General features: G+C 39.7%; 1 protein-coding gene across 1 annotated transcript; it reads right to left on the bottom strand.

The window, feature by feature from the left end:
* Nucleotides 1-1,984: 1,984 nt before the first annotated feature.
* On the bottom strand, nucleotides 1,985-16,821 carry LOC111220809 (1-acyl-sn-glycerol-3-phosphate acyltransferase alpha-like). Its single transcript, XM_022744039.1, has 6 exons — nucleotides 16,325-16,821; nucleotides 10,037-10,170; nucleotides 5,082-5,257; nucleotides 4,178-4,273; nucleotides 2,565-2,637; nucleotides 1,985-2,419 (listed from the first exon to the last, which is right to left on the bottom strand). Exons 1-6 carry the CDS (start codon nucleotides 16,498-16,500, stop codon nucleotides 2,262-2,264), a joined length of 813 nt encoding a protein of 270 aa, XP_022599760.1. The 5' UTR covers nucleotides 16,501-16,821; the 3' UTR covers nucleotides 1,985-2,261.
* Nucleotides 16,822-25,368: the final 8,547 nt, after the last annotated feature.

Here is a 25,368-nt window from a genome sequence, read left to right as displayed (position 1 = left end):
AGCAGAGAGCCCAGCAGGTATCAGTAAAACTACTGATGCGCTCAAACATGAACAGCAGTGTACAGGCCGAGTACCAACGTACTGATAAATCCATTCACATCATGATGCAGGTCTGTGTGCACAACAAGTCAGTCTAATGTTCAAATAAATACATTTCATAGATTTGATGCCAACTGTATGCAGGACAGCAACCCGCTTTAAAATAATAACTTCAAAATAAAAGAATAAAATAAAACATTAAGATGCAGTTAGTAGTACATAAATATCCTGAATGCTGAAATACATTCTCAGATGGTGTTTGATGGGCAAAAGCGGCAAAAATAAGTTGATTTTGCAAACAGTGTAAAAGGCAGTGAGTAATGTGAAATTTAAGACCTGGATGTAAACTAAAAACAGTTCAGTCAGTTCTATCTGGTTAGAAGTCAACATCAGTAAAAATTACAGAACAAAACCTGATCGTAAGCAAACAAGCAGAACAATCCAAAGTGCAACAACAACAACAACCAATCAAACTTAAGGCCAAAATTTCCACAACTCTTTTTTTTTTAAATTATCATCTAAATATTGTCTATGAGGTTAAGTCTAGTTAACAATTAAATCACAATTAAAAACAATGTCATTCACTTTTATGTCATTTTTATATTAATTAATACAAAACGGGGACACGCCTGCACATTTCCAATTAACAAAATACATTTGAAGTAATTAAACTTTTCTGAGATGCACGTAGAGATCGTTAGTAATTAGTTAATCTTCGAAGTTCTTCAGAACAAATATAAATCAGACTCAGTCAAACAGTTCTTGAGATCTAAGTAATCCCATTGATTCTCTTCCTTACAGCAAGAACCGCCTTACATCATTGGTAGAGGTAAATTATATTATTGGTAAAAGGGCAATCAGTCAGCAGACGACTGGTTAAACAGGTCATAGTGAGTCAAGTAAATGGGCTCTCATCGGAAACTTCCTGAAAAATACTCAGTCATGGCACAGCAGGTGGCTTGCACTTTGGAACAGTAATGTTAAAACAGTTGGACATTGCACTTTATGAAATCACCTTTTTTGACACATCTTAAATAGGTTCACTTGTGAGTTCCTTCTGAGGAGCAAAAAAACGTGTGATCACTTTAAAAACAAACAAACGAGAAAAGAAAAAACAAGATTATTCAACGTGGAAATAAATAGCAAAAATACAGAATACAGGCAGAAGACACTTGCTGCTCAATGCTGCACGCAGGTTGATTTTAAAATTTTTGGAGAGACCGACTGAAAGAAAGCACAATGGTACACCAACAATGCACAACACTGAAAACTGATCAGTCCACTGAAGTCCATTAATCCAGTACAGATGGGTGCTATTGTTTTACACTGCATCTTGTAACCTTGAATTCCTTTGCTTTCTGACATCATGAAGTATGCCGATGAACTATTGGTCATAAGAGCTGAAGAGCCAATATGGATACAGAGTTAAATTCACTGCGACAGAACTAAAAGAAGTCCACGGTCAACCGGCGTCGACCTCTCACCTCCGCGTACGCTCTCCACCCCTCGTGGAGACCCCGCTCCTTTTGTCTTTAGGCAAGAGACTGGAATGCAGAAAGGGGGAGAACGCACTAAAAAGGAAAGGAAGGAAGGAGATGGTTCTTTGAAAGTGTGGTGTGTGTGTGTGTGTGTATATATATGAGTGTCCAAAGATAACTAAAACAAAGGCAGCATGAGAGAACCACAAATACCCACTGACATTTATGAACAGAAAAGAGAAAATGCCAAGGTTTATCTGCTGAACAGAAAGCGGAAAGGAGGAAAAAAAAGAAAGAAAAAAAGAAAAAAAAAAAAAAAAAAAAAAAAAAAAGAAAAAAAAAAAAAGTATAAAATGGTGATAAAGTCAGACAATAACAAAATCTCTCTCTAAAAGCAAGGTTGAAGGTGGACAGAGCCATCCAAAAGGCATGCATGAAGAACGACACACATCCATACTGTTCGGCTTGCCGTCCGTCACTCCGCTCACGGCGTGCAGAGCAGCGCTGCTGCCGGTGCTGCTGCAGACACAGTGAGGGTCGGGACTGACTGTGCTGTATGGTCAGGCCAGAGGCGGACTGGACCAGGCGTCAACTAGACAAGAAGAGATTTCATGACAAGAGACCGGTGTCATGTTGTTTCCTGGCCAAGTAATGGGACAACCTGGGGGGAGTGGGGAGGTCTGGGGGAGGAATGGGTCTCAGACAGGGACATAGGAGAAAGAGAGGCGGGAGTATGGTAAATGTTCAGTGCCTCAAGGGCCCGTTGCTCTGGGTTACGGAGTCAGAGATGTCCAGGAAGGCCGAGCGCATCAGGTTGAAGGATTTGTCGGAGAGGGATGACACATCGTCTGACGTCATCCCCTTTGTCTCGATCTTTGGAAGGATGTTCAATCTGATGGTCCCTGCGGAGGCGCAAAACTTTATTGTCAGAGGTCTCACAGAACATCGAGCAGCTCTTTGCATACAGATGTTGATAAGTAATACAAAACTTTAAGAAAGAAAAAAGAAAAAGAAAAGGACAATGGGGAAGAAGCCGAGCTGAGTTACCTGATTTGAACTGCTTTTCTTTTCGTAGGTAGAAGTTGCTGTAGGAGGAGAAAACGACGGGTATGATGGGTGCCTGGAAAACAAGAATGAAAAGAGGATTCACACACTTTCCCCAAAATATTATCACCTCTTATTTGCCATGTTAGAATAAATATTTAAATTAAAATCTGACTTGTAAACTTTACATTTGAACGTCTTCTTTCTCCTAAACAAGCTGAAACACGAGAAACAAACAGGCAGGAATGCTTCACTGAACCACACACACACAAAATCAGCACGACACAAGCAATCTCCATCTCCTCCACTGCTGCTAATAGAGGCTGAGTCGCTCTCTCAAGGCCCCCCCCCCCCCCGAGTGGCCCTTCAACAGGACTGGCTGAGCCAAACGTGGCTCCCCCTGGGGGCTGTCCTGCTTCCACTCAATCGGGCCGGCCTGAGCACAAATGGAAAGGCTGCGCAGTAACTCAGCAGAAGCGAACGCGCAGAGATTGAAATAGTTTCTGTTCACACAGAAACAGTCTCGAGTGTAAAGCGAAGCCACCGGGGGAAAAACCAAAACACACACCTCAAATGAAGTTGCTCTGCCACCTCACGCCAACACACACACACACACTCTCTCTCTAAACAAATCCAGATCACGTTCTCCTTTTAACATCTAAACACCATTTGTATAACATAAGCAGGTTCTGCACTTTAGAGCCAATTGAGCGGACCCCCCGACCCCCCTCCCCGAATAGAAAATTAATGTGTTTGCTAATTGGGAGCAGCGGGGTTTTATTTTTGTAGCCTCTCAGCCTTGCATATCTGTACCAAACTGATATTAATCTTTAGCAGCCAGTTTCACCCAGTTACACACACACACACACACACACACACACACACACACACACACACACACACACACACACCAAGTTGCGGTTTCTTTTTTTCATTTTTTAATTCATTCCACCCGTCTGACCCCGAGTGTGCGCTATGAAACATCGACTCAAGAACAGAGACCTCCTGCACGCACGCACGGAGAGATAAAGCTCATAAACACACGGAGCTCAGCTGTCAATTACTCTGGAGTCACTGTGTGTTGGGAGCTCCATCTGCCCTCCCTCTAATCATCTGGTGAGAGGAGTTGGGGGAATAAGTTGCTTCATACAGGACGGACAACAACTTCAGAGCAGAACTGTCAGATTGAAAAAAACAGACTAAACTATTCAGACAATTTCAAAGCATTCCTTGCAAACAAGTCTGGCTGATGCATTTGTATATCGGATATGGTGAAATCATACTGTTGCCTTGTGCCATATAAGGTTGCTAGCTCCCCCGTGTGTCTAGAAGGAGCACAATGCTGGCAACATGACCCCTCACTCTTTCAGGAGGCAAACGTTGGCAGAAGTCTCCTGGAGCACAGCCAGCATCATCACAGCCATTCTGCCGGTAGGGTAAAGTATGAAGAGGATGAGGGTGTACAGTTACACCACATGAAACATCGACTTAATTCACATGTTCAGACGGGATATAGATAGAACAGCTTAACCCCGCTATACTTGGGATAAATGAACCCCCCCCCCTCCCCAAAAAAAGAAGGTGAAATTTAAAGAGATCAGAGAAAAAGCACTTACTTGTGCCTGCACTGCCAGGTGGAAAGCACCTTTTTTAAAGGGCAGCAGGTCGCCTCTCTGGTTCCGCGTTCCTTCTGGGAACACCCACAGTCGAATCTGTGAGGGTCAGAGGACAAGGGTGAGAGAAGAACATAGAGTTATTCATCTCGCATCTTCCCCAGTGAGTCAAAACCAAAAACTTGTGACAGACCAACCACAAATAACTAAGTGACAAATTAAAGATAAATATTGAACCCTGAAAAACTAAAGCTTGTGAAGTACTAGGTATTTTTTAGTTTAATTATTGGCAAAAGATATATAAAGATATAATATTTAAGATGAATAAAAAATCCAAAATGGCTTATAAAGGAGATCTCACCAAGAAAGAGAAATGGAGTGGAAATAAAAATTAAATCCAAAATCACAATTTATTGATTAAGAAAACACAAAATAATATATATTAGTTTATTTTTTTTTACATGACATAGAAAAGAAAAAAAACATTTTACATAACTACATGTACAATTGCTACTAAAGACACCAGGATAAAAATGGCCACATGATAGAAATTTCAAGACGCCTGGATCACCACATAAGCTCTGAGCCTGAATTTAAAACGTGTGAGAGAGGAGGATCATGTTGCAGTATGATGGTATTTATTCCATAGCTGCTTCAATAACAGGGAGTTGTTCTAAATCCTGGAAGATGTAAATGATGTTCACGTCTGGTTTCTACGTGCGGATCAATGAATCTGAGTGAGTCTATTAAATAACTGACATTTGTAAATAAATAAGAAAATACATGTAAAAATATACATTTATTCTGGAAATGGAAATAAAATTCAAACTGTAAACCATTTTGATTCTGACTTCAAGGCTTCCACTATCATCACTGATGAATCCCATTTAGACACGAGGCAGATTACCTGGTCGTCCAACATGGTTTTGGCTGCGTCAGCCATGACACTCTTGGCGTCGCTGGTCTTCTTGCGGTTGATAAAGACGATGCCGCCCAGCCAGCAAATGAGGCCTACTGTGCCAGCGTAGATCAACTCCTTCTTGGCGATCATGGTGCAGCGGTCCGGCAGGATCTCCATCAGGCCTGAGAAACAGAAGAGGAAGTCAGTCATCAGAGTTTTCAAACAGGAAAGACAGTCGAAGCTACTGTATGTAGACAGTAATATATGTTTAACATAAAACATACATAATGTACATGGACATAAAACTAATCATGAATAAGGTTGGTTCTGTTCATGAATTAAATTCTGCATTAAAAGTAGCAGCACAGGGAAAGTAAAGATAAAGAGCCAAACAGGATTAAAGGAACATATTCTGTACATGATTCTCTACTTGGTTTATCTTCTATCCAGATACAACATGTACAGAATTGCTCCAAATATCATTTTAATATTTCTTGAGACCAAATTAAAAACGTAATTACAACTTTTGATGTAATTTCATAAGCAGGCCTCAGCAATTAAAAATAAAGGATGATAAGTAAATCTGTAGTTTTGTTCATGCGAGCAGTATTACTCTACCCAAGTTTGAGAAATAAAAGATTTTCATGCAAGATGTTTGCAACTTTGTTATTGTGTAACCTCCATCTGATCAAACCTTGATTACACAATAATTGGTTTTATTTTTCATTTTCTCTCTCTAGATTTGAGGCATTTTCCACAGAAGGAAGTTTTAGTTTATTTATCCACAGTGTGTGGCAGGTAAAGGCTGCTCCAAACCTGCAATCAGCGCAACAACAAATAAAGACATACACACGGGGGGATAGTAAAAGTCAGCAGTGCCTGATGTTTGTGTGAAGCCTCAGCTCCTGATATGAAAGTCCCGTTACAGCAGTTTTCACTTGCATGTTTGCTGAAATGATCAAGGAAGTGCCTGATAAAGGATCTTGTGTGCTATTACAGGCAGTGAGCATCTGTTCCTGTAATTTCATTTCGAAAAAGTGCTAAAAAAAACTAAACAGAAGTCTTCTGTATGAATGCACCAGATGTTAAATGTTCACCATCTTTAACCTTTTACTGATACTGACTGAGTTTATATGAAAAGTCACACCTACATCTGATATACTCACACTCAGTCTCTAGATTATTAGGTATAACTATCTGAAAGTGATGCAGTCAACAAACCTGCAATAAATCCTACCATGAAGGTTATTATATAGTTTTTCTTTGAACCCATTTTACAGAGGCGCTGATTCAACTGTGTGGTTATTTTTAAAGCTGTAGGTAAATGATGCTGAATCATACAGAGAGTGTGTTTCTAATATTACGTCCAACCCATTTATATCAATGAGGGTAGAGTAAATAATAGAAACACCTGTCAGTGTGACACACTAAAATGACCATGCAGCTGAATCATCACCTCTCTGGAAACAGTTTCTACAGAAACTCAACATTATAACCTTCATGACGGCAGGATTTAGTTTGTGGACGTTGCATTACACTGATTCATTTTGCCCAGCCGTAAACATAGAGTCTTTATTTGGTGGTACCTAATAAACTGAGTGTGTGTATATGTGTGCATCAATAGATTAGACTCATCTTTTCCATCACTTTCAAAAAAAAAGAAAAAAAAAAAGAAAGTCCAGTCATAAAAATAGTCCAGGTATTACGCAACTGAAACTATACAAATACGGTGTCTCATCACTTCCCTTTTCTCAGTTGTCAGACTCAGATTAGATTACGGGTAAGGCATCATGTACAGCATTTAATGTCCCAATTTCCTCATAAACCTCCACTCAATACTGTTGATATATTTCTCTCTGTCAATCCCACATCAAAAAGTATTATGTCTACCCTTTACAACCTTATTTTAAAACTGCACTGTGCCTCAATGCCGGCTATAGTACATAATATTGGCTGAAAGCAAAACTGAAGGTGTTGGCTTTTACTTCTTCACCGGCTCAACGAGTTATCTTATTTAAGTGGAGGGATTCTGCCCCTCGTCCCCACTCACGCTGGAGAAGATCTGATATACTACCTGGGGAACAGAGAGTAAATTTTACAAAGTGCGGCGCCCTTTCTTGACATTTCCTGAAAAACCTACTAGAAATAATCTCTACATAGTTCCTTTTTTCCTATGTTATTTTCTTATTTTCTATCCCTATTACTTCACTTATTTTTTCTGGTGCAATTAAGGTACATTATAGATATTTTCTCTGTTTGGTTGTCTATAATTTTCATTTTATTTACCTATAATCTAGAATATATCTCTTGTGGTCAGCTGTTTGTGTGTGTTTTTATTTGGGCAGATGAATGTGTTGTGATACAGGTGAGTATTCTTCAGAAAAGCTAAAAAAAAAACAAAAAAAAACAACTTTCCCTGTACAGTTACTGTTTTATTCATTACGGACAATCAATAAAAAGACCTTTGAAAGAGAAAAACGTGCCGTTGCCAATTGGCTAAATGTAACATCCAACAACTCGATGTGGGATGAACTTTGGTCTGTCGGTCGTACTTATCTATGGTCTTGTGAAACCCTGGATTTCTCAAGTATAGAGTTTATTGATGAAAATTATCTCCATGACTAACGCTTACATTATAAAATATGTTTGATCGACCTTCGTGCAAAGGCTGCTGGTGCAAAAGAAATAGCGGTGTAAAACAAACAAAATATTAGAGACAATAAAAGAAAGCAAACACAAGCAGATGTGTCTGTACGGACGGATCCAGCGTTATAATTCATGTCAGAAAGAGTGCTTAAAACCGAGGCCTAGCTGTGGAGGTGAGAATTTTAGCACATCATCTTGAGGATGAGCAGCTATTAATGGCTGGGTGTAGCTGTTGGCATGGCAACTTGGACGCCAAATCAGACTCATGCTGAGTTTCCTCAGCACTAATTAGATGCCTAGTTCTCCCCCTGCTGTCACTACCCTGGCCTGGAGCCTGGCCTCATTGCTCAGTGGCACTGAACAACACCGTCTCCCAGGCTCTGATGGAGAGAAAACATACCTACCGCTAAATTAGTGCCCTCAACAATGAGTTTTAGGACGGAGAGGAATGACGCGCCGATAAAAGACTTGCCCACACATGCAAAATCAAAGACAAACAAGAATCTTGCTACGACGTGCTATTATTCACTCTACACCAAGTTTAAATGGTATCCAGTAAATTTATAGACAGCTTTTATCTCCGACTGGGTCCTGTGAGGCCAGTGATGTATGAATTTTTTTTTTATTGGTGTATGTATTGATCAACGCTTTCCACGATCTTCTGTGCCAAATCCAAACCGCTGAATACAATGTTAAAATGAGTTCTGTGGTTGCATGGTGCTCTGCTGCACATCGTGCTCCATTCTGCCAGCACAAAGCTGGTTTCATTTTACATTTGTCCCAGTTTTCGCAGGACTATTGCTTAACCTTCACTACAATCGCATTCAGCAACCAAAGCCAGGAGAGCTGTTTCTTCCTAGATTAAGTTTAAAGTGTGGATGTGATTAATCTGACAGGCTCTAACATTTGGTTCAAATAAGTTGTGAGGGTTCTGTGCTGACCTTCCCTCACCGGATCAGGAGAGGTGTGAAGTCCTGGAGGGCGGGCAGGGTGGCCAGTGATGTCTTTAACAGTCCTGACTGTCCATTTGTTTGGTGGCCAAGCCAATCAAATCCATATGAAATTACTCATTCGGCTGCTAATTACTATGGACCAGTAGTTGGGGGTCAACCCTACAGTAAATTCAGGTCATCTGTCGTCAGTCGTTTACAGTGTGATGGGAGGGGATGGTTTCCTGTCATGATGTCAGTGAGCTCATCCAGGTCAGCAGTCAGAGCACTGAAAGCAGCGGTGACCACGGTCAATGGGCTAACAGGGGAGTGCAGACATTCTCTGTACGGATTACCTGCTCAGTCAGGTGTGCAGCATCTTGCTCACACAGGCTGGAGGCAGGACGTCAGCACTGACCACAATAAAAGGTCAGCTTAAAAATGACAAAATCCCTCCACACTGTGACATCAACATTCATTCTGATAAAAAGAACATTCTCCCTCCATGTGTTCCTTGTTAGCTCTGATATGTAAACTGTCCTGGAAACATTCATCTAGCCATGTTTCCATGAAGCACAGAGCGGCAGAGTGTGAATAATCCTTGTTAGTTCTATTGAGCAGCAGCAGCTTTTCCATGTTATTGGCCAGGGAGTGGAGACTCGCCTCATGTATACTCAAGAGCAAATTCAGAAATCCCCACAGTCGGTGCAATGGTACACCTCTTCCATCTGTGACTCTTGCATCTACCGCAGATGACTGCGGCTACTTCAACTAAAACATCCAGAAAACTCCCTGAGTGCATCACCTCTATCAAACAGCTCAGTTCAGGGTGAGCTGTTGAGAGCACAACACTTCTTCTCTGGCAAATCTGATCGTATTTGAGTCGCTGAAGACAAGAAACAAACACAAACTAACAAAAATAGAAAAGAAATCTGCTGAGGAAAAGCTGCCATCTGCACAACCATCTTGCATCACTCCTCATCGTCCAACAAAATCTTTCAGTCAGTTTTGGAAAAAAATAGATGAGACAGGCTGCATTTCCTAACCTCTCACCATTGTTCCAGGCTCACTTTTAAAACAGATATGACAAGTGCCAGTGGCGCCAGTTATAGATCTAATTTTAAAGTGTTGACTTTCAGCTTCACATACTGTATGATCAATGTGAGAGTCATAGCTCCTGTATACATAGTCCCTCCAGTGTTTGAACAATGTAGCAGGACAATAACAAGGCAGTGATTCCTACATAGCCCAAAGTGGGTGTTAATATCTAATATTAAAGCCATAAATCAACGCTTTAGTTATCGTTTCATTTTAGATCCAGTGTGCTGGAGCACAGCCCCAACACAGGATAACAAAAAAAAATCCATATAGTACAGCAGTACCCACCCAAAACATCCAGGGAACTCTGGTGGTTAGAGATGATGACATAGGGTCCCTCTGTCTGCAGATGCTCCCAACCGCTCACTTCGAACCGTAGACCCAGGAAATACTTCACATGACGAACCAGGAAGCGGATAATCCTGGCGGGGAAAAAGGTTAATTACAGTCCTGAGCATAGGTTACTGTTCACAGTCATGTGAGTGCAGTAGGCTACATATTATTAACCAAAAGCCTTGTTGGAGAGGTTAACGGTCACAGAGGAATGTATAAAGCTTGTTAAATACTGAGGTATTACCTTACATTGTGCGAACACCAGCTCGGATATTTTTAATTTGACCTCAATCAGGCAATATAGTCATGACTGTCTTAGAAGTGCAAGACATCTGGTAGAAAATCCATGTCCCACATTGCAAACATTAGATTTGTTTGTTTCTTGTTTGGTTAAATTATCGCCTGTAGTAAGTACAACGCTCCAATTAGCTTTGAGAAAGAATCTCCTACCATCTGCCTGTCTGACGCTCATGAGAAATAAATACACCAACGTTATGAGACATATTTGATACCAATGTTGAAGACAAACAGCCAATATGGGCTGTGATTAGTCCGATGAAATCAATGCTTTAATTTATCTGCAATTACAATGTAATAAGTGGAGTGACACGGGTAGTAAAATGTTCATTATCCAGTTTTAGCGAGAGCACTTTCCAACTAACTGCTAAATATAAAAGTCAATATTTGATAGAAGCTGCTTTGATTGATTTTTGCCACTAGGGGGAATAAAAACTTTCCAACAGGCTGACAAACCTACAACCACCACCACAACACCAGCTGATAATGTTGTCATGGGAAACAGTGGTTTCACTCAGTCTCTAGCAAACAGGTAACAACATCACCAATCATGTAGAGTCATATTTCTAGCCACCGGGAAAACATAAATTCAATACTCCCTCTCCTTTTAGTCGTTTTGTCTTCATCAGTTCTTCAGAAAAATATCTGGGTGTTTAGCTGCTTAATGTTAAACTCTTTGCCAGCTATTTGATGACTTCCTGGAGTCAAGCAGTGAAGTGTATACAAGGGTTTAATCAAAGCTTGTTTGCCGACTACTGCTGTTGCTGGAAACGTGGATAACAGAAACAGCTCATTCTCAACCTTGCAGTACATGTGCAGAACAGAAGCCAGAACGACGAGCTAAAAGAGGCGAAAAAGCTCTGTAGAGTTGCACATGTGGGTGTTAACCGGCACAATTGGTGACCCTTTAACATTTCAGTCATTGTTAATATAGTTAGTCAGTCAAGGTTCAAGAGTAGTAATGAGGTTCAGGTTAAAAATGTCTCAACTTGATTTAAAAAAAACAAAACAAAATCTTCACAATATCAGTTGCGCCGTTTCCTGTTTATACAAGAACTTGACCTTTGTAGAGACAAAGCCGAAAATATCTCTGAACTCCGTTAAGTCACATCAGAGGTGACCTCTCCCCTGACTTGGAAAGCTCTAATTGTCATTCTTAACAACCAGCTCCAGGGTGAGACCCATGTCATAAACTGATTATGCAGGATACATGCTATTAAAATCCTTTCTCACCAATCACTGTGACACCCTTCAAGGTTAAAGATTTAATCCCTTCCCATGTAAACACCCGCACCTACCTCCATAATATTTTCTCCTTGGCCCTATAACACTTTAAAAAAAGTCTGCCTTGTCCTGAACCAGTACACCGTCTCACCTCACACAGTCAATGGCTGTCAATCTCAGATTTATCTACACTCTGGTGTTGGTGTGGAAGACTGCAAAGAGGGCCTTGGCATTTTATGTCCAGACCAACTCCACACTACAATCAGCTAATCAGCCCTGTATTCCTCACCAGTATCTGATCATCATTCAATTGTGGTTTCACTCTTTTCCCTCCTGAAGCCAGGAGGTAGCAACAAAATCTATTCGAAACTGTGATCCCACATAGTCCTTTCACTGAATGTTAATATATCTGTAGATTTATCTATAAAATAAAAGGAACATTTTAACTTTGAGAAAGGGGGAAGAAACACTGGTAAGAATTGCATAAATGAAGAGTGCGGTGCAAATTTGTTCAAAGCCTTTCATTCAATTTATGTTTGCAATCTGCTTCTAATTAATATCCAGATTTCCTCAGGCAGCAGCTGATTACAGATTCCACACCTGTCACATCCTGCAAGTGTAGGGATGCTCGAAAAGTACAGGCCATATATGCAAGTCATCTGTGTGAGTGAAAATGAAAATTCAAATATGACTAAAATATTAATTAAGGATTCATATAAACACTGTAAGAGATCAAATGATAAATAAAAGGGAAAAAATGAAATCCACTAACATTAAAACGTGTTATGAAAAGTGCAATGGTTACAGCACAGTTTCACAATCATACATCCATAACACGCAAGAATTTTCCCCATGCAGCACTGAATCACAAATTTTGAATGACAAACCAGCTGTTTTTTCCTGTGCAACACACAAAAAACTGGCTTCTGTTACACCACCAACTGGAATGACCTTCCCTCTCAGGGAAAACAGCAGAGTCACTCCCCATCTTCTGTCTCAGCCGGAGAAATCATCACTTCAAAAAATACCTCATGAATCATACCCCTCTACCCCCCAAAACTTGTTCCTCATGTTGTTGTCCTAATCTGCCCTCCTTTTAAAAATGCCGTCTACCAATCTCCTTGTAATTTAGGGTAGTTTTTTTCCTGACACTTCTTTAATAGGAAAGTTGTAACTACGGTTTCGGATTTGCTTTTATGTTATCTAGGAAGACACTATGTGAAAAACATGTAAATTTCCAACTTTAGTACACAATCAGGCCGCAACCCTTTTACAATAATAACACATTTCCAATTGTCCTTTCTAATATCTTGTTCTAAAATAAACTAAACTAAATGATCCTGTCAGTGGTAATTCTATGTGATTTTGCGCTACTGGACTGACACCAGCAAAGCCACTTAGTACATTTCAATGTACTTGATTTCACCCTGATGCCAGAGCTGATAATCTTTTACCCATTCACTGAGGATGAAAGGACCAAAGAGCACATTTACTGGACATAAACACTCTTGGAAAGACAGCTGAACTGCTGTTAGCTGTAAATGAGGGGAGCAGGGATTTGCAGTCTTATCTGCCTGTGTTTTTCTCAGGAGTCTGGTTTGTCACAAATGAACAAATCTCTCAGGGTTTTTTTCTTTTTGCTTGTAATATTTTAGTCTTGGGTCAGCTGAATGGCGATGATGTGCATATAACAACTGTACATTTGCTGGAATATTATAAAACCTTAACAAGCATAACTCTAACTCTGTTTTCACTGATCTACAACTACTCAGAGTTAACGGCTAACAGAGATAATATAAATAAAATAAGAAGTTTTGATGACGTAGTTAAGATGAATTTTTCCTAAAAGTGGTCTGACTATTTGTGTATACATTTGTCAATGGAGTCCACTGTAAAGCTGCACTGACTGGAGTACCAACAAATCCATATCTTAACAAGTAAGCTGGGAAGTAAGATGTTATCATAACTGATAAGAATGATAAGCAAAACATCAAAAAGAGACACAGACTGCTAAGAACAAAATACTTTTAGCGACTGAGCATAAATAAAAATAATTACTTGTCATATGATATACATTCATATGTGATGATTACCTCGCTAACTCATGCCAAGCTTTCCTTTGCTTACCTTTTGCAAGATGGTGCAACTCATGTTGAGCTAGTATAGATGGCAACCAGACGTATTTGATTACTGCATGAAAAAGTAACGCTCACTATGTTTTCATAATCAAACACATGATGAAGTTCTTAATTCCCTTAAATTCATTAACATGTAACTCTACTGTCTCACTTTTAAGCTAAGCTTGCACATGTACGTTTGATTGTCTCACTATAGTAAAACAACTTAACCTTTAAACCACAATATGGTCTTGGGGATATCTTACAACACAGAAGTACAGTGATAAAACACTCAGTCTAGTGTAAAAGTCACTGGTTATGCAATGACTCAGACAGTGTTGCAGCAATATTAAGATTGTTCAAGGGGAATGAAACGGCCTCGGTTGGATTCTTTTTATGGCTAATCCACTAAGCTTTTCCGACTAATTCAATTCATTATCAGTCTCTAAATAAGTTCCTTTTGAACCTACAGAGCATATTGGGATTTAGGTTGATGTGATACCAGCATAGGGTTCAACCATCCTGGCTGCTCATGGATTAAAGGTGAGTCCGACCTGTTAGCTGTAAAAATATTGTACCAACAAACAAAGATACCGGTGCTGAAGCTAATTCAGGTGCTGAAGGTCAGAGGCCTGTTCAAGACAGGGGCATGGTGACAGGATCAGAATGACACTGCAGAGGATAGACTCATTCATAAAGCCAGGGACAAGAAAAGGGATAGTTTTAACAATGTGGGCTTTAATGTCAGTCAACGGCCTCAGTGACAACATTACTGCTTAGTAAAACAGACAGTAACAATGGTAGTCTCCCACTGATGCTAGACGCTATTACACAGTATGGAACCTGAGCTCTCACAATTGTGAGTGAGAAAACTAAGCCTCTGTCCTTTATCTGTTGTCATGACATCCTACCTGATAACTGGAGCCCATAGCCAAAAGTAACTGCTCACATTAAGTGACAGATACTGAGTGACTACATTTACAATAAATTGAAAACCAACAAGAGTGTTTCAGGAAATACAAGCACAACATTAACAGTAACTTGAGTTCTGTGGATGCATTTGGATGACTGTACATGTTGAAGCTTGTTACTGGGTCACATTCAAGTCAGCTGTGAAGCAAGTAGTCACCCCCCAGAATTCAGCCCTTTGTGTACCAGTCTGACAGCTAATGTCTGTGACAGACTGCTCTGTCCTTGATGAATCACAAAGCTCTTTTTTCGCCACAGTTGGCTAGTATGTAGAACGTGCAGCCAAAACTCTATTCACTCCCTGTGCAAGGTCTGACCCCAATTCAGTCACTTTGTCACAGTCAACAGGTCCTGATAACCTTTGAGCTGTCAGAATGGTACACTGGTGCAACATGACACCACGGCTAACGTGACTGCAAAACAGTTATTCCAAGTGCAGCGAGGCAGTAAGGTCCGCTGTTGTAACTGACAGGGCTGCTGTCAGCAGATCAAGGCCAAGTGAGGTTGCATCGAGGAATGGCCTCATAAGTATACGGTAACCCAACTCTAATCAGGGGGAACTTGCCATCTGGCATCTGTCTCTTCAAGGTAATTACGGGAATGCAATCATTTGTGTCCAGCAATCCATCCTCACCATCTTGGTTTAACCACAACAGCAGCAGCAACCCCCCAAGTCGACACTGACCTCAACGGCGTACTACATTTCTAACAGGTATCAGTTGACCTGGTCAATGTGTGTGTGTCAAGTATGAAGTAACGAAATTCCTCCAGTGGTAAGGCCAAGTGGTCATTCCTATAGAGCTATACCTGCATCAATCAATGGGTAAAGAATGGCCTCAAGAACTCATTCATACACTTTGAACAAAAACTGAACATTACAAGCTTCATAAAGATAGGATTTACTGCAGAGATGTTGTCCTGGCTTGTATGTTTAGAGGTGCAGCTTCTAGGGACACACTGACAGCTCAGTGCATAGTACTATACCTATCAGCTGCTTGATTAAAACTGATTTAGCTAGCGTAATTTCTACTGTTTCATTATTAAAAAAGCAGCTGAAACAATGATGTGTTGTTGTGATATTCGGTGGGCAGACTTGTGACTTACGATCGTTATGTGATCACCTCACGGAACTTAGCTAACGTCAGGCATTTGACTGGAGGGAAGGTAGCACGCATTCTTGTAGGAAATATAATTAAGGTAATTACCGTTATCTAAGGGTAGTATTGTTTCACCCAGGTTGGGAATAGTCAGAACACGTCCTGACTTGGTTTGAGTAAGCAATGGACATAAACATGTTAATGTTAGCATTCTTGTTTTCAGCTAACGCGCCCATACTACCACAGTCCAAGGGGGCTAATGTTAGCATATCTGTGATTAAAAATGCATCAAGTATTTAACTATATTTTGTTATGTTTTCCTTTCAAACAAACGTGTAGACTAGAAGCCCCCCGAGGTTACAGTGATGTTATTCTAACATAAAGAAGATCTACATTAAGAAAGATTATGTTGTTAGCAAGCCATATCTGAATGTTTAATATGAACCACGGCTGCTGCTAGCCAGCTAACAAGCTAGCGTTGGCTAGGCGTTAGACGTTCGCTGCCTGCCGAGCGACTTTTATTATGCAAACAAACTCACCTCATGTTTTCAATGTCTCTGCCTCCGCTTTTCAGTATACACAGAGGGATCGCAACCAGGGCCAGGAACATCATCCAGGCGACGTAAAAGCACTTTTTGAAATAAAAAACAAACGTGCTGCTGGTCCACATCAGGAGTGGAATCAGCAGCAGCGGTATCATCCACATCACATCCATAGCGATCCACCACAGAGGCTCACCAGTGCCAGCGGTAACACACGCGGGTTTTTGGGCGGATGAGAAAACCGCTAACACGCCGGTTAGCTACGGTGCGAGCGAGAAGGGAAGCACCGAGACCCTGACAAACATTACACAATCAAAAAGTGTTCCTTTGGGGAACCTCAGCGATTGCAATGCTCGTCTCCTGCCACCCGATATGAACATGAAACGCTGCTCATCTGTTGCTAAATGGCATCATGAGGTGGAGTCAAATCGTCATCGGTTGTATTTTTTTCTACTTCCGGTTGCTGGACTACTATAGTCTGATGTCACAAACGACAGACTAACAATTCCGGTTATTTTGCAGCCTGTATAAGATTAAATAAAATTAGTTTTACCTGCATTAAACTAAAGCACTAGGTTTAGTCATTTTTATCCACAATCTGAGCTCTTGCAGGATACTTTATGTAAGTTTTGCCAGGCCAAACATACAAATTATGTCCGCTGTAATAAGCCTGTGTGGATTCACTCTCTCCAAAGTGATATCCTTATAAAAAAGACCAGTTTGACAGCCGATTACATGAATAATTGGATTAGCAGTGATAATCCAATCCTTGGCTATAATCTGACACTGTCCAGCAGCCTTGACTATGCTCCAGACATGTCGAAGAGCTCTACTTGACATGATTTGGAAGATTAGGATCAATCCGTCATTAATCCTGTTTTAATATGTGCTGTTACCCTAATCATTGGCTGACTCTAAAACTTGGCACCTGTCTACTCAGGCAGTAGCAGTAATGAGTCTAATTTGCACATTGTAAAATGCACAGAAGCAAAATATAATGCTCCCTTAAGTGTGTGTGATGTATAAAAAAGAAACCTCAAATCATTTAGAAGTTTCTTTGTTGGCTTGTATCTATAGGTGGGAATACAGAAAAGTGGACTACACTTTGTAAAGATCCAGAATCACAATAATGACACTGGTAGAAAATATGAAAATAAAGCTTTTCTTAAAGACTGGAACAATGTCAGGTCAACTAATAAATTGGGATGTTAAATCTATATGCATGTAGTTTTGCATACAGTATACACAATATGTTAGTATTGCACTTTTAAAATTGATAACACTCTCATACTGGCCCATGGGAACCTGTGTGACAGATAATGAGGACTGATCAAGTGGTTTCAGACCGACATTATATCTTATTATGTTGCCATGTGATTGGCAAGTTAACAGGAGATTTAACGTTTGGTTGTGGGTAGGGGTATATTTTATTTAACCCTGACGGCAATGTAAACTATGCTGCGACAACATGATGATGTTTGTTTAATATACTAATGGATTGGTCTAGTGGAAAAAAAAAAAACCTTGTGTACCAACTCCTCCTTTAAACAAGTGAGGGTCAACATCAAATAGGAAAAGTTTGCCTTTGAACTGGTGTTGCGTGAAGGTGCTTTAGGTGGAGTCAACAAAGACAACAAACTGGAGTCAGGTGTCTGAGATGTTCAAGCACAACCCACTGTTTCCGTATTTATTGGTGCGACACATTTTTCAATAAGAGAGGCTCGTACCAAGTATACAGATATCTGCACAAAGTTGGCAATACAATGGCTCACATTTGCTCCCAGTTACATTTGTGATTTAATAATAAACAGCTGATTGATAATTATTTTATATTTATTTCAGGATGTTTAATATAGCCACTTATTGTGCACAAAAAAATAAAATAAAATAAAAGCTCCATCTGCTTTGTTGGAAATTTTCCAAGATGGATTCACAAAATGAGATAGTAAAGCTACTGTTCTGCTGCTTTATCCAGGAGAACAACCCAGTGTAGCTGTAACCCTTTTATAGGATTTTGACATGAATACTACTGTATGACTTTGCCCAGTTATCAAGGTACACAGTAAACACATTTTCTCTGGAGAGCTGATGAAATCTCCTGAAATGCTCACTTTAAAACTCGTGGAAAGAGAAGAAACCTGATAACAAGATACACTGAATTGTAACGAGCGTCGGAGAGCCTTTATCATTTATGTGAGTGTGTATATCTTATTGTGAGAGATGTGGGTTTGTATTTTCTATTGTTATGGTTCATATGGTTGTGGTATATTTGTATTTATTAATGTGTTTGGTTGGGGGTGATAACCAGGGAACAACGCATGCACGTTTATGTGAATTTTAGAGGATTACAAAAGTACATCCACCTGGTGGATGTACTTTTGTACAACAAAAATGAGCTTGTCCACATGAATTTTGACAAAAACATCTGACAGAGTAATAAATCGGTTCAAAGTTGCCATTTCCTTTCCCCTTTTCTCACCACAATTGCAATGTCCTGTCACACTGTTTCACTTCTGTTTTAGCACAAAACTTCTACCAGCAAAAACTGAAAGCATGCCACAAAAAAAACACAAGCTGTTCAGTGAAAGTATCCTGAGGAAAATATAGGAGATATATCATAGATGACTGTTAACACATTTGTGTTGTCAGTGATACTTATTACATCAGTATTTCTGCACATAGAGTTATAAAGCCTTCACGAGTCATTATCAGATAGCTCTGGGTGCCTCTTAATAAGGTCTAAATGTGCAGATTACCTGGTAAAAATGAAATCCCATCCCATCTCATCTTCAACTGCATCTTAAACCATTACATTTCCTGACAACACTGTGTATTAAACGATGATTCATCTCTACCTGACAGTCTAAAGGTGTTCAACAGGGGAAGCAGGAAGGGGACGCAGAGCTATATGTTTGTTTTATTCTGCAGAACTCAGTGTTTTTGCGATTTGCTCTGTAGATCAAATATTTTCTTGCAAGGCCTTATAGGAATAAGCTACCTGAATTAAGGCACTTAAAACAGGCACATCTGTACATCCCAACGCTGATTCAACAATAACTTCTGAAGCCCAAAGTAGAAAGCCAGGAGAAACCGAGGGTGCATTGAAACTGGGAGTCTAAATGTGGAATGGAATCACTGCTAGAGGAAGGATCCAGCTCTTGTGTGATAGATTGAAAGGTTGGGGTTCACATTCAGGCTCTCTGTTGGCTCTGGACTCAAACATCTTCATCTGGAGAGTGTAAAGACCCAACAGAGGTTTGGAGTATACTCAGCGGTCGTCAATGCCCATACAGGAAACTCAAAGGGAACCTTGAGAGGAGTGAATAAGAGACAGTTTAGACATGAACATGGTTTGCTGTGATTGGACATCTGTGCAAGCCACAAATTGTCCAATCTAAACATCAACTTGAAACACAAGTGGATTCATGAATGTTCATGGTATCAGAGAACCTTGGGCCAAAGACTGATGTTGACTTTGGCGTTGTTTTATCAGACCTGTACAACTGGATGATTACAGAGGCTAACCTGTCACCATCTGGTGGCCTGATGGATCAGCCAAAGCCGATGATCTCATCTTTAAAATCAAATGCAGGTGTTAAAAGCTGTTGATATGAATTAAAGTATCTCATGTGGCTGCACAAGCCTCTGATACCCCTACACTGTGGAGTTTATCACACTAGTTTGTGATTTTGGGTATGCAGACTGGTGTTTGACACTGACAGTGAAGGTCCTTGGGCACCCCCTGTTGGGCAAAAAAAAACCATTTCAAATGACAACATTTTCTACATGTAGGCTATACTCAGTTGGCAGTTATCTTCACTTGTCCTGTACATTCTCTAGAACAGCCAACACATCTTTTACAGGTGGTAATAGTAAGGAATATATCATAATGCACAATATATACTAAATAAGTGAAAGAAAGGTTACAAGGTTCATGTATTTATCAATTGACGCAGGATTGTATAACAAGATGAAACTCCACCATTAAAAATATTTTTATTTTTATGACATCTTATTTATTTACTCATTTACAGTATATAATTTTATTTTGTTGAATGGAATAAAGGGAATGGCAACTAGCACTTCTCCATATACAATGTTATATATATCCAGTCAGATATGACTTAACATAGAGATAAATATTAACATAGATAATAACATTGTTAATGTTGTGATGTTAGACTCAGTGTTATATTTTAGAAATTATTTTTATTCAGAAAGAATAAATTAAACTCATCATGCAAACATACACAATACAAAAAGGAGCACTGTAAATGTGCATTTAATGACATTTTACAATTTTTATTAGAGTTATCACGCATGAATACAAGTGTACATAGTATACATTACACCTCATCCCAGAGAACCTCCCTGATGGGAAGTACCCGTTAGGGAAAAACACTAAGATGTCTGTCTACGATGTTCTTATGTTGAAATTGTTTATTCTTCAATGTAGAATGCCAGCTAGCAGCTTGCTAATGCTAATGCTAATTCACAGGTGAGGTGGCTAGCTCACAGGGCCATGCGCCCAGCTTAGCTAGCTGGTGCACTTTAACCCTTGAGGAAACGGATTTCTTCTTCGTCTTTTAATTACAGACAATACTGCCTCCCACAGCCCATGATGTGTATTACAAATAAATCTTCCTCTACATTTATCTTTTATAATAATAATAATAATAATAATAATGACAACAACTAGAAAATTCCTGGAGAAATTTTGAATGTGCCTGCTGCTTGGTGCATGTACTTCACTCCTCACGTTTCAATCTGTACAAAAGACGTTCCTGTTAGTTTAATTCATGTCGTAGAGACTCATCCTGACACTGACCTCACTCACTGCAGGTGTCCCTCAAAAAGCCTTTTGAAGCTGTCACGACTGGCCAAAATAACCTCACACTGATGGTTTCGAAACACAAATGGGTCCCCACAACCACTGCAAGACATGTATACACACATGTACATGCCCTAAAAGTTTCCTGGCACTAATGATCTGGTGGCTGAACACTCAGGCTGGCAGGGTGACACTCGCTTGCAGCAGCTGTAGGGCTGCCGCTTTTTCAAAAAGTCAGGCTCGAGCAAATTTGAAATGACATGCAATAGAATTTGAATTCCCACCCTGATCCTCGCCATTTAGATGAATGACATTATTTAGTCATTTTCTTTTATTTTTATCATTATTTTCATTATATTTTTCATCCAATTTGTGCTCCAAGCAGGCAGGGAAAACTCCTTCAGACTGTTTAAACTTTGGAACAGGTCAAACTAGAAGACATCTTGTGAAGGACCACAGCAGACATCACAGTCCTCTACACTGAACTTACAAAAACACAGAGCAAGAGAGAGAGAGAAGCCATCACTAGCTGCTAAGCTAAAGTAACTAGCAGATAAATAGCATGTGTACATGTAACAAACCAGATCAGACATCCCACACCGTTTCCACTGATTGAGTGCTGCAGTGACGAACAGAAAGCTAGCCGGCTAGTCAATATTACGAACAACACCAACGCAGGAAATACAACTGCTCACGTCTCAGACCTATGGCAAACTGTTACCTAACATGTTGTTTACAGATCGCTTTAACAGAAAGACTGGAAGTGTGATTTAAATTAAGCTATTTTAAGATGTTACAGGCTGTTGTTAACACTGCTTACCTTGTACCGTGAAAGAAGAAAACATTAAACCAAGATGGCGTCCCGCACAGAATGCACTTCAAAACTACAGTGTCCCGCAGTGGTCAAACAACACCAAAACCAGGATTCACCTGGGAATAAACATCGCAACCGCGACAACCAGTGACTTAAGTGGCTGCTGCCCTACATATGCATAACTATGTATACATGTATTTACAGTATATGCCTGATAGTATGCATGTATGTGCAAGTGCTTAGTACCAGTATATTTGTATGCGCAAGTGAAGTATTCAGTTTCGGCCTAGCTGCCTCTCATAGAATTGACTAAAACTGAGTGACACAAATTGATATTGTGGATAAAAACAAACTGAGAAATACATTTATTGAGCACAGAATAGATTTTAGTTCGCTCAGGTTATTATTTGCTCAAAAATATTTTTTCTTCAAAATATAATTTCTGTTTGCAAAATGTATTTGTCTGTGCACAAAAAGTCCCACTGTGCACTCAGAAATGAGGCACAAAAATAACTCCATACTTAATTACAATAAATGTATGCTTAGAGTAATAACTACAATCATGGTCTCCCTTTTACTGATATTCAGTTTGTGATATGCAAGGGTTTGTGTTTGCCTATTCAGGTGAGTGAATGTCGCACTGTTCACATTAAGCATCAAGAAATGAACATTTTTCGGTACCGGGCAGTTGATTTCTTCGTGCAGACAGCATCTACAGCCTGGTGGACGCTTCATCGTGTTTTGACCTCGGACTGTTCTCAGGGCCAGGCATGGGTCAACTGCGACCTTCCTGCATTTTGTTTTCCGCATTTAAAGGAAAGTTGGCGCCTTTCGGCCGAAATGCCCGTATGTGCACAGTCCATTAAAGCAGGCAGATGTGCGCACCTCTGGTTTTTCCCTGCACGCCCCGTTTCCTGTTCGTCCGATTTCCAAAACTGTCACAGGTACGAAAAGTGTCAGTGTCTGTTTGTTCCCCAGTCTACATTTCTGATGCTGTTATTCAAATTATTCTTCTGCTTAAATGTCACATATGTTATTCCTGGGCACAAGGACAGTTAAGTCTGAATTTATCTGTCCTAGAGCTAGAAATTGGAGAGAATCCATAGATTAACACAAGGGGCACTGACTATGTGAAGAATCAACAGATGTGTATTCCAGTAAAATATTGATTAAATATCAGAAGCTATAGAGTTATATAGCTGGAATTACTTTGAGCCGCTGAGTTCCCTCACCAACCCCATAATCTACAGTAGCTGTGTAGAGTACTTCCTAACAGGTCTCATCCAGATTTTGAATTGGATTTAAAGCTTAAAATTTGAAACACTCATTTTAGTGTAAGAAATTAGACAAATATTTTAAGTCCTCACAGCATCAGAGCCCCATTCACTGTTATAGAGCAAACTGGGATGACATTGCACATTTTCAGGTTCTCTCTTTGGTTTCTTACTTTAGAGGAGATAGGCATATTCACCAGTTTGTTCTGGGGCACAGGAATAACAAATATGAATTCTTAAAAAAGGTTGGATTCTCCTTTAAATGCACAATCCATGATTATGATATAGTGCTCCATCTTCAAAGCATCTGGAAAAATAACAGGCTAAAATTATAACTATTACAATCATTATAGAAGCCTGTTGGGGACTATTAAGATAATCAACATCAGACAATTTTTTGCCTCTTTTTATGTGACAGTAGTGAAAATTATTCATTGTCAAAATCTGTTGTGTTGTGGTTTCAGAATGATGGAGACCAATGATGAGAACATTATTAAGATTCAAAATATGATGCAGGTTTAGAATGATTTTTTTTCCTGGCCAACTTTCATGTTTTTCCCAAATGATATACAAATGGCTTGATACAGTAAACAGCATGTAGCTGCTGTGAATGGGGAAAAAAATTCCCCGTGGGAGCATGTCCCCTGAGTATTGACTTAAGTTGGGGCTAAGCCCTGAATGTTTACAATGTATGGCTCCGCTCCTGGATGTGATGTATATTTTTCATTGTCTTTTATTTACAGGCATAATCCATAATCCAAATGTGAACAAAAAAAGTTGGTCTTGCACCAAACTTGAAACTGCTATGACTCCCAAAACATGATTTGTTGTAAATAAGCTATAATGTGCCAGAACATGTTAATGGTCCGTTAAGGCATATTTGAGTACAGCTGGTGTGATACTGTGTAATTTTGGAAGCACAGACCATGAAGTAATTGCATTCATATCTTGAACGGTTTGGTCCTACTTAGTGATATCAAAAGAACAGCTTACTTTGAACTGCATTTCTGTAATATTCAGCTAAAAGGGTGTAAGTTTATTCCATATAGTGACTGTACAAGGATGCTGGGCCTAAAATCTTTCAAGAACTAAAGGAAAAATGGACACCTGGTTGTCTCCCATTGATATTTTTTTTAGCAACTAAACACAATTCTTTTTCACAGTATATATTTTCTCTTACAGCAGCAGGAAAAACACAGGTGTACGTAATGAAGTTAACTGTGGCTCTGCTCCATTAACTGTCTCAGTAAGCCATGCTGAGTTCCAGGGCCCTGGATCTGGCACACCTGAAAAGAATCACTACATAATTAATGCTATTTATTACACTAGACAAGTAAAGATATTTGCTCTGAGAAAGATCAGTAAAGCATATTAGTTAGTCAGGTCTAGACAGTCTGACCCTGATATTAATCTTTTTGTTTTTGGCAAGTCTGCACTGAAAATTTCTGATTCTGAAATTCCTTCATCTGCACTTACTTTCCCCAGCGGTGTCTCTCTGTTTTACACACCACTAGATGGTAGTGTTGCTGTAGCAATACTGGCCATAGCGTTGACATGAGTCGGATTTTATAATTTAAAGGCATCATCACCATAAAACTTTAAGATTATGTAATCATTCACATCACAATAATCATGCTGGCTATATATTTGCTGCTATGGTGAATGGTTTATGTCTGGATGACATGCTGGTAATATAATTACAGTATATTGAGGTATGTGACCAAACAGGCCTAGGACAACAGACATAGCTGGCGTCACCATTGTTACCAGAGATAGCAGGATTCTGTTCAAGCCATGACAGTACTGTGGCATTGAGCCAATTTTATTATTTACACCTGTGCATTTCGTACTGTGAGACGTCAAATATGTCTTCCTTTTTGCCACAAAAATATATCTGTAGTTCAACATTTGGAGTACCTGTGGAAACTTTGGATACAGAAAATGAATGTCCCAGTCAGAATAACAAATGATAAGATACAGGAACTCCTTGCATTGATACTTAGTTGGGTGAGCGTGTAAGAAGGCAGAGATTTTAGAAAGATATAAATGCACTGAATAATTCATCTCAAATTTATCTACAAGTACTTTCCATGAAGAGTAACAGCAAATATCTGATCACAGC

Source organism: Seriola dumerili, unplaced genomic scaffold (genome assembly GCF_002260705.1).
Source record: "Seriola dumerili isolate Sdu_G_001 unplaced genomic scaffold, Sdu_1.0 BDQW01000074.1, whole genome shotgun sequence".
NCBI lineage: Eukaryota > Metazoa > Chordata > Actinopteri > Carangiformes > Carangidae > Seriola > Seriola dumerili.
This window is presented reverse-complemented; position numbering and strand designations above follow the sequence as displayed.

Bases quoted from the DNA above. Each gene is read 5' to 3' on its own strand.
- LOC111220809 (XM_022744039.1), bottom strand. From the start codon at position 16,500: ATGGATGTGATGTGGATGATACCGCTGCTGCTGATTCCACTCCTGATG. The intron at 10,171-16,324 runs GTGAGTTTGTTT...TTTCCCCGCCAG, and splicing joins AGAGACATTGAAAACATGAG to GATTATCCGCTTCCTGGTTC. The intron at 2,420-2,564 runs GTAACTCAGCTC...GCGCCTCCGCAG, and splicing joins AGAAAAGCAGTTCAAATCAG to GGACCATCAGATTGAACATC.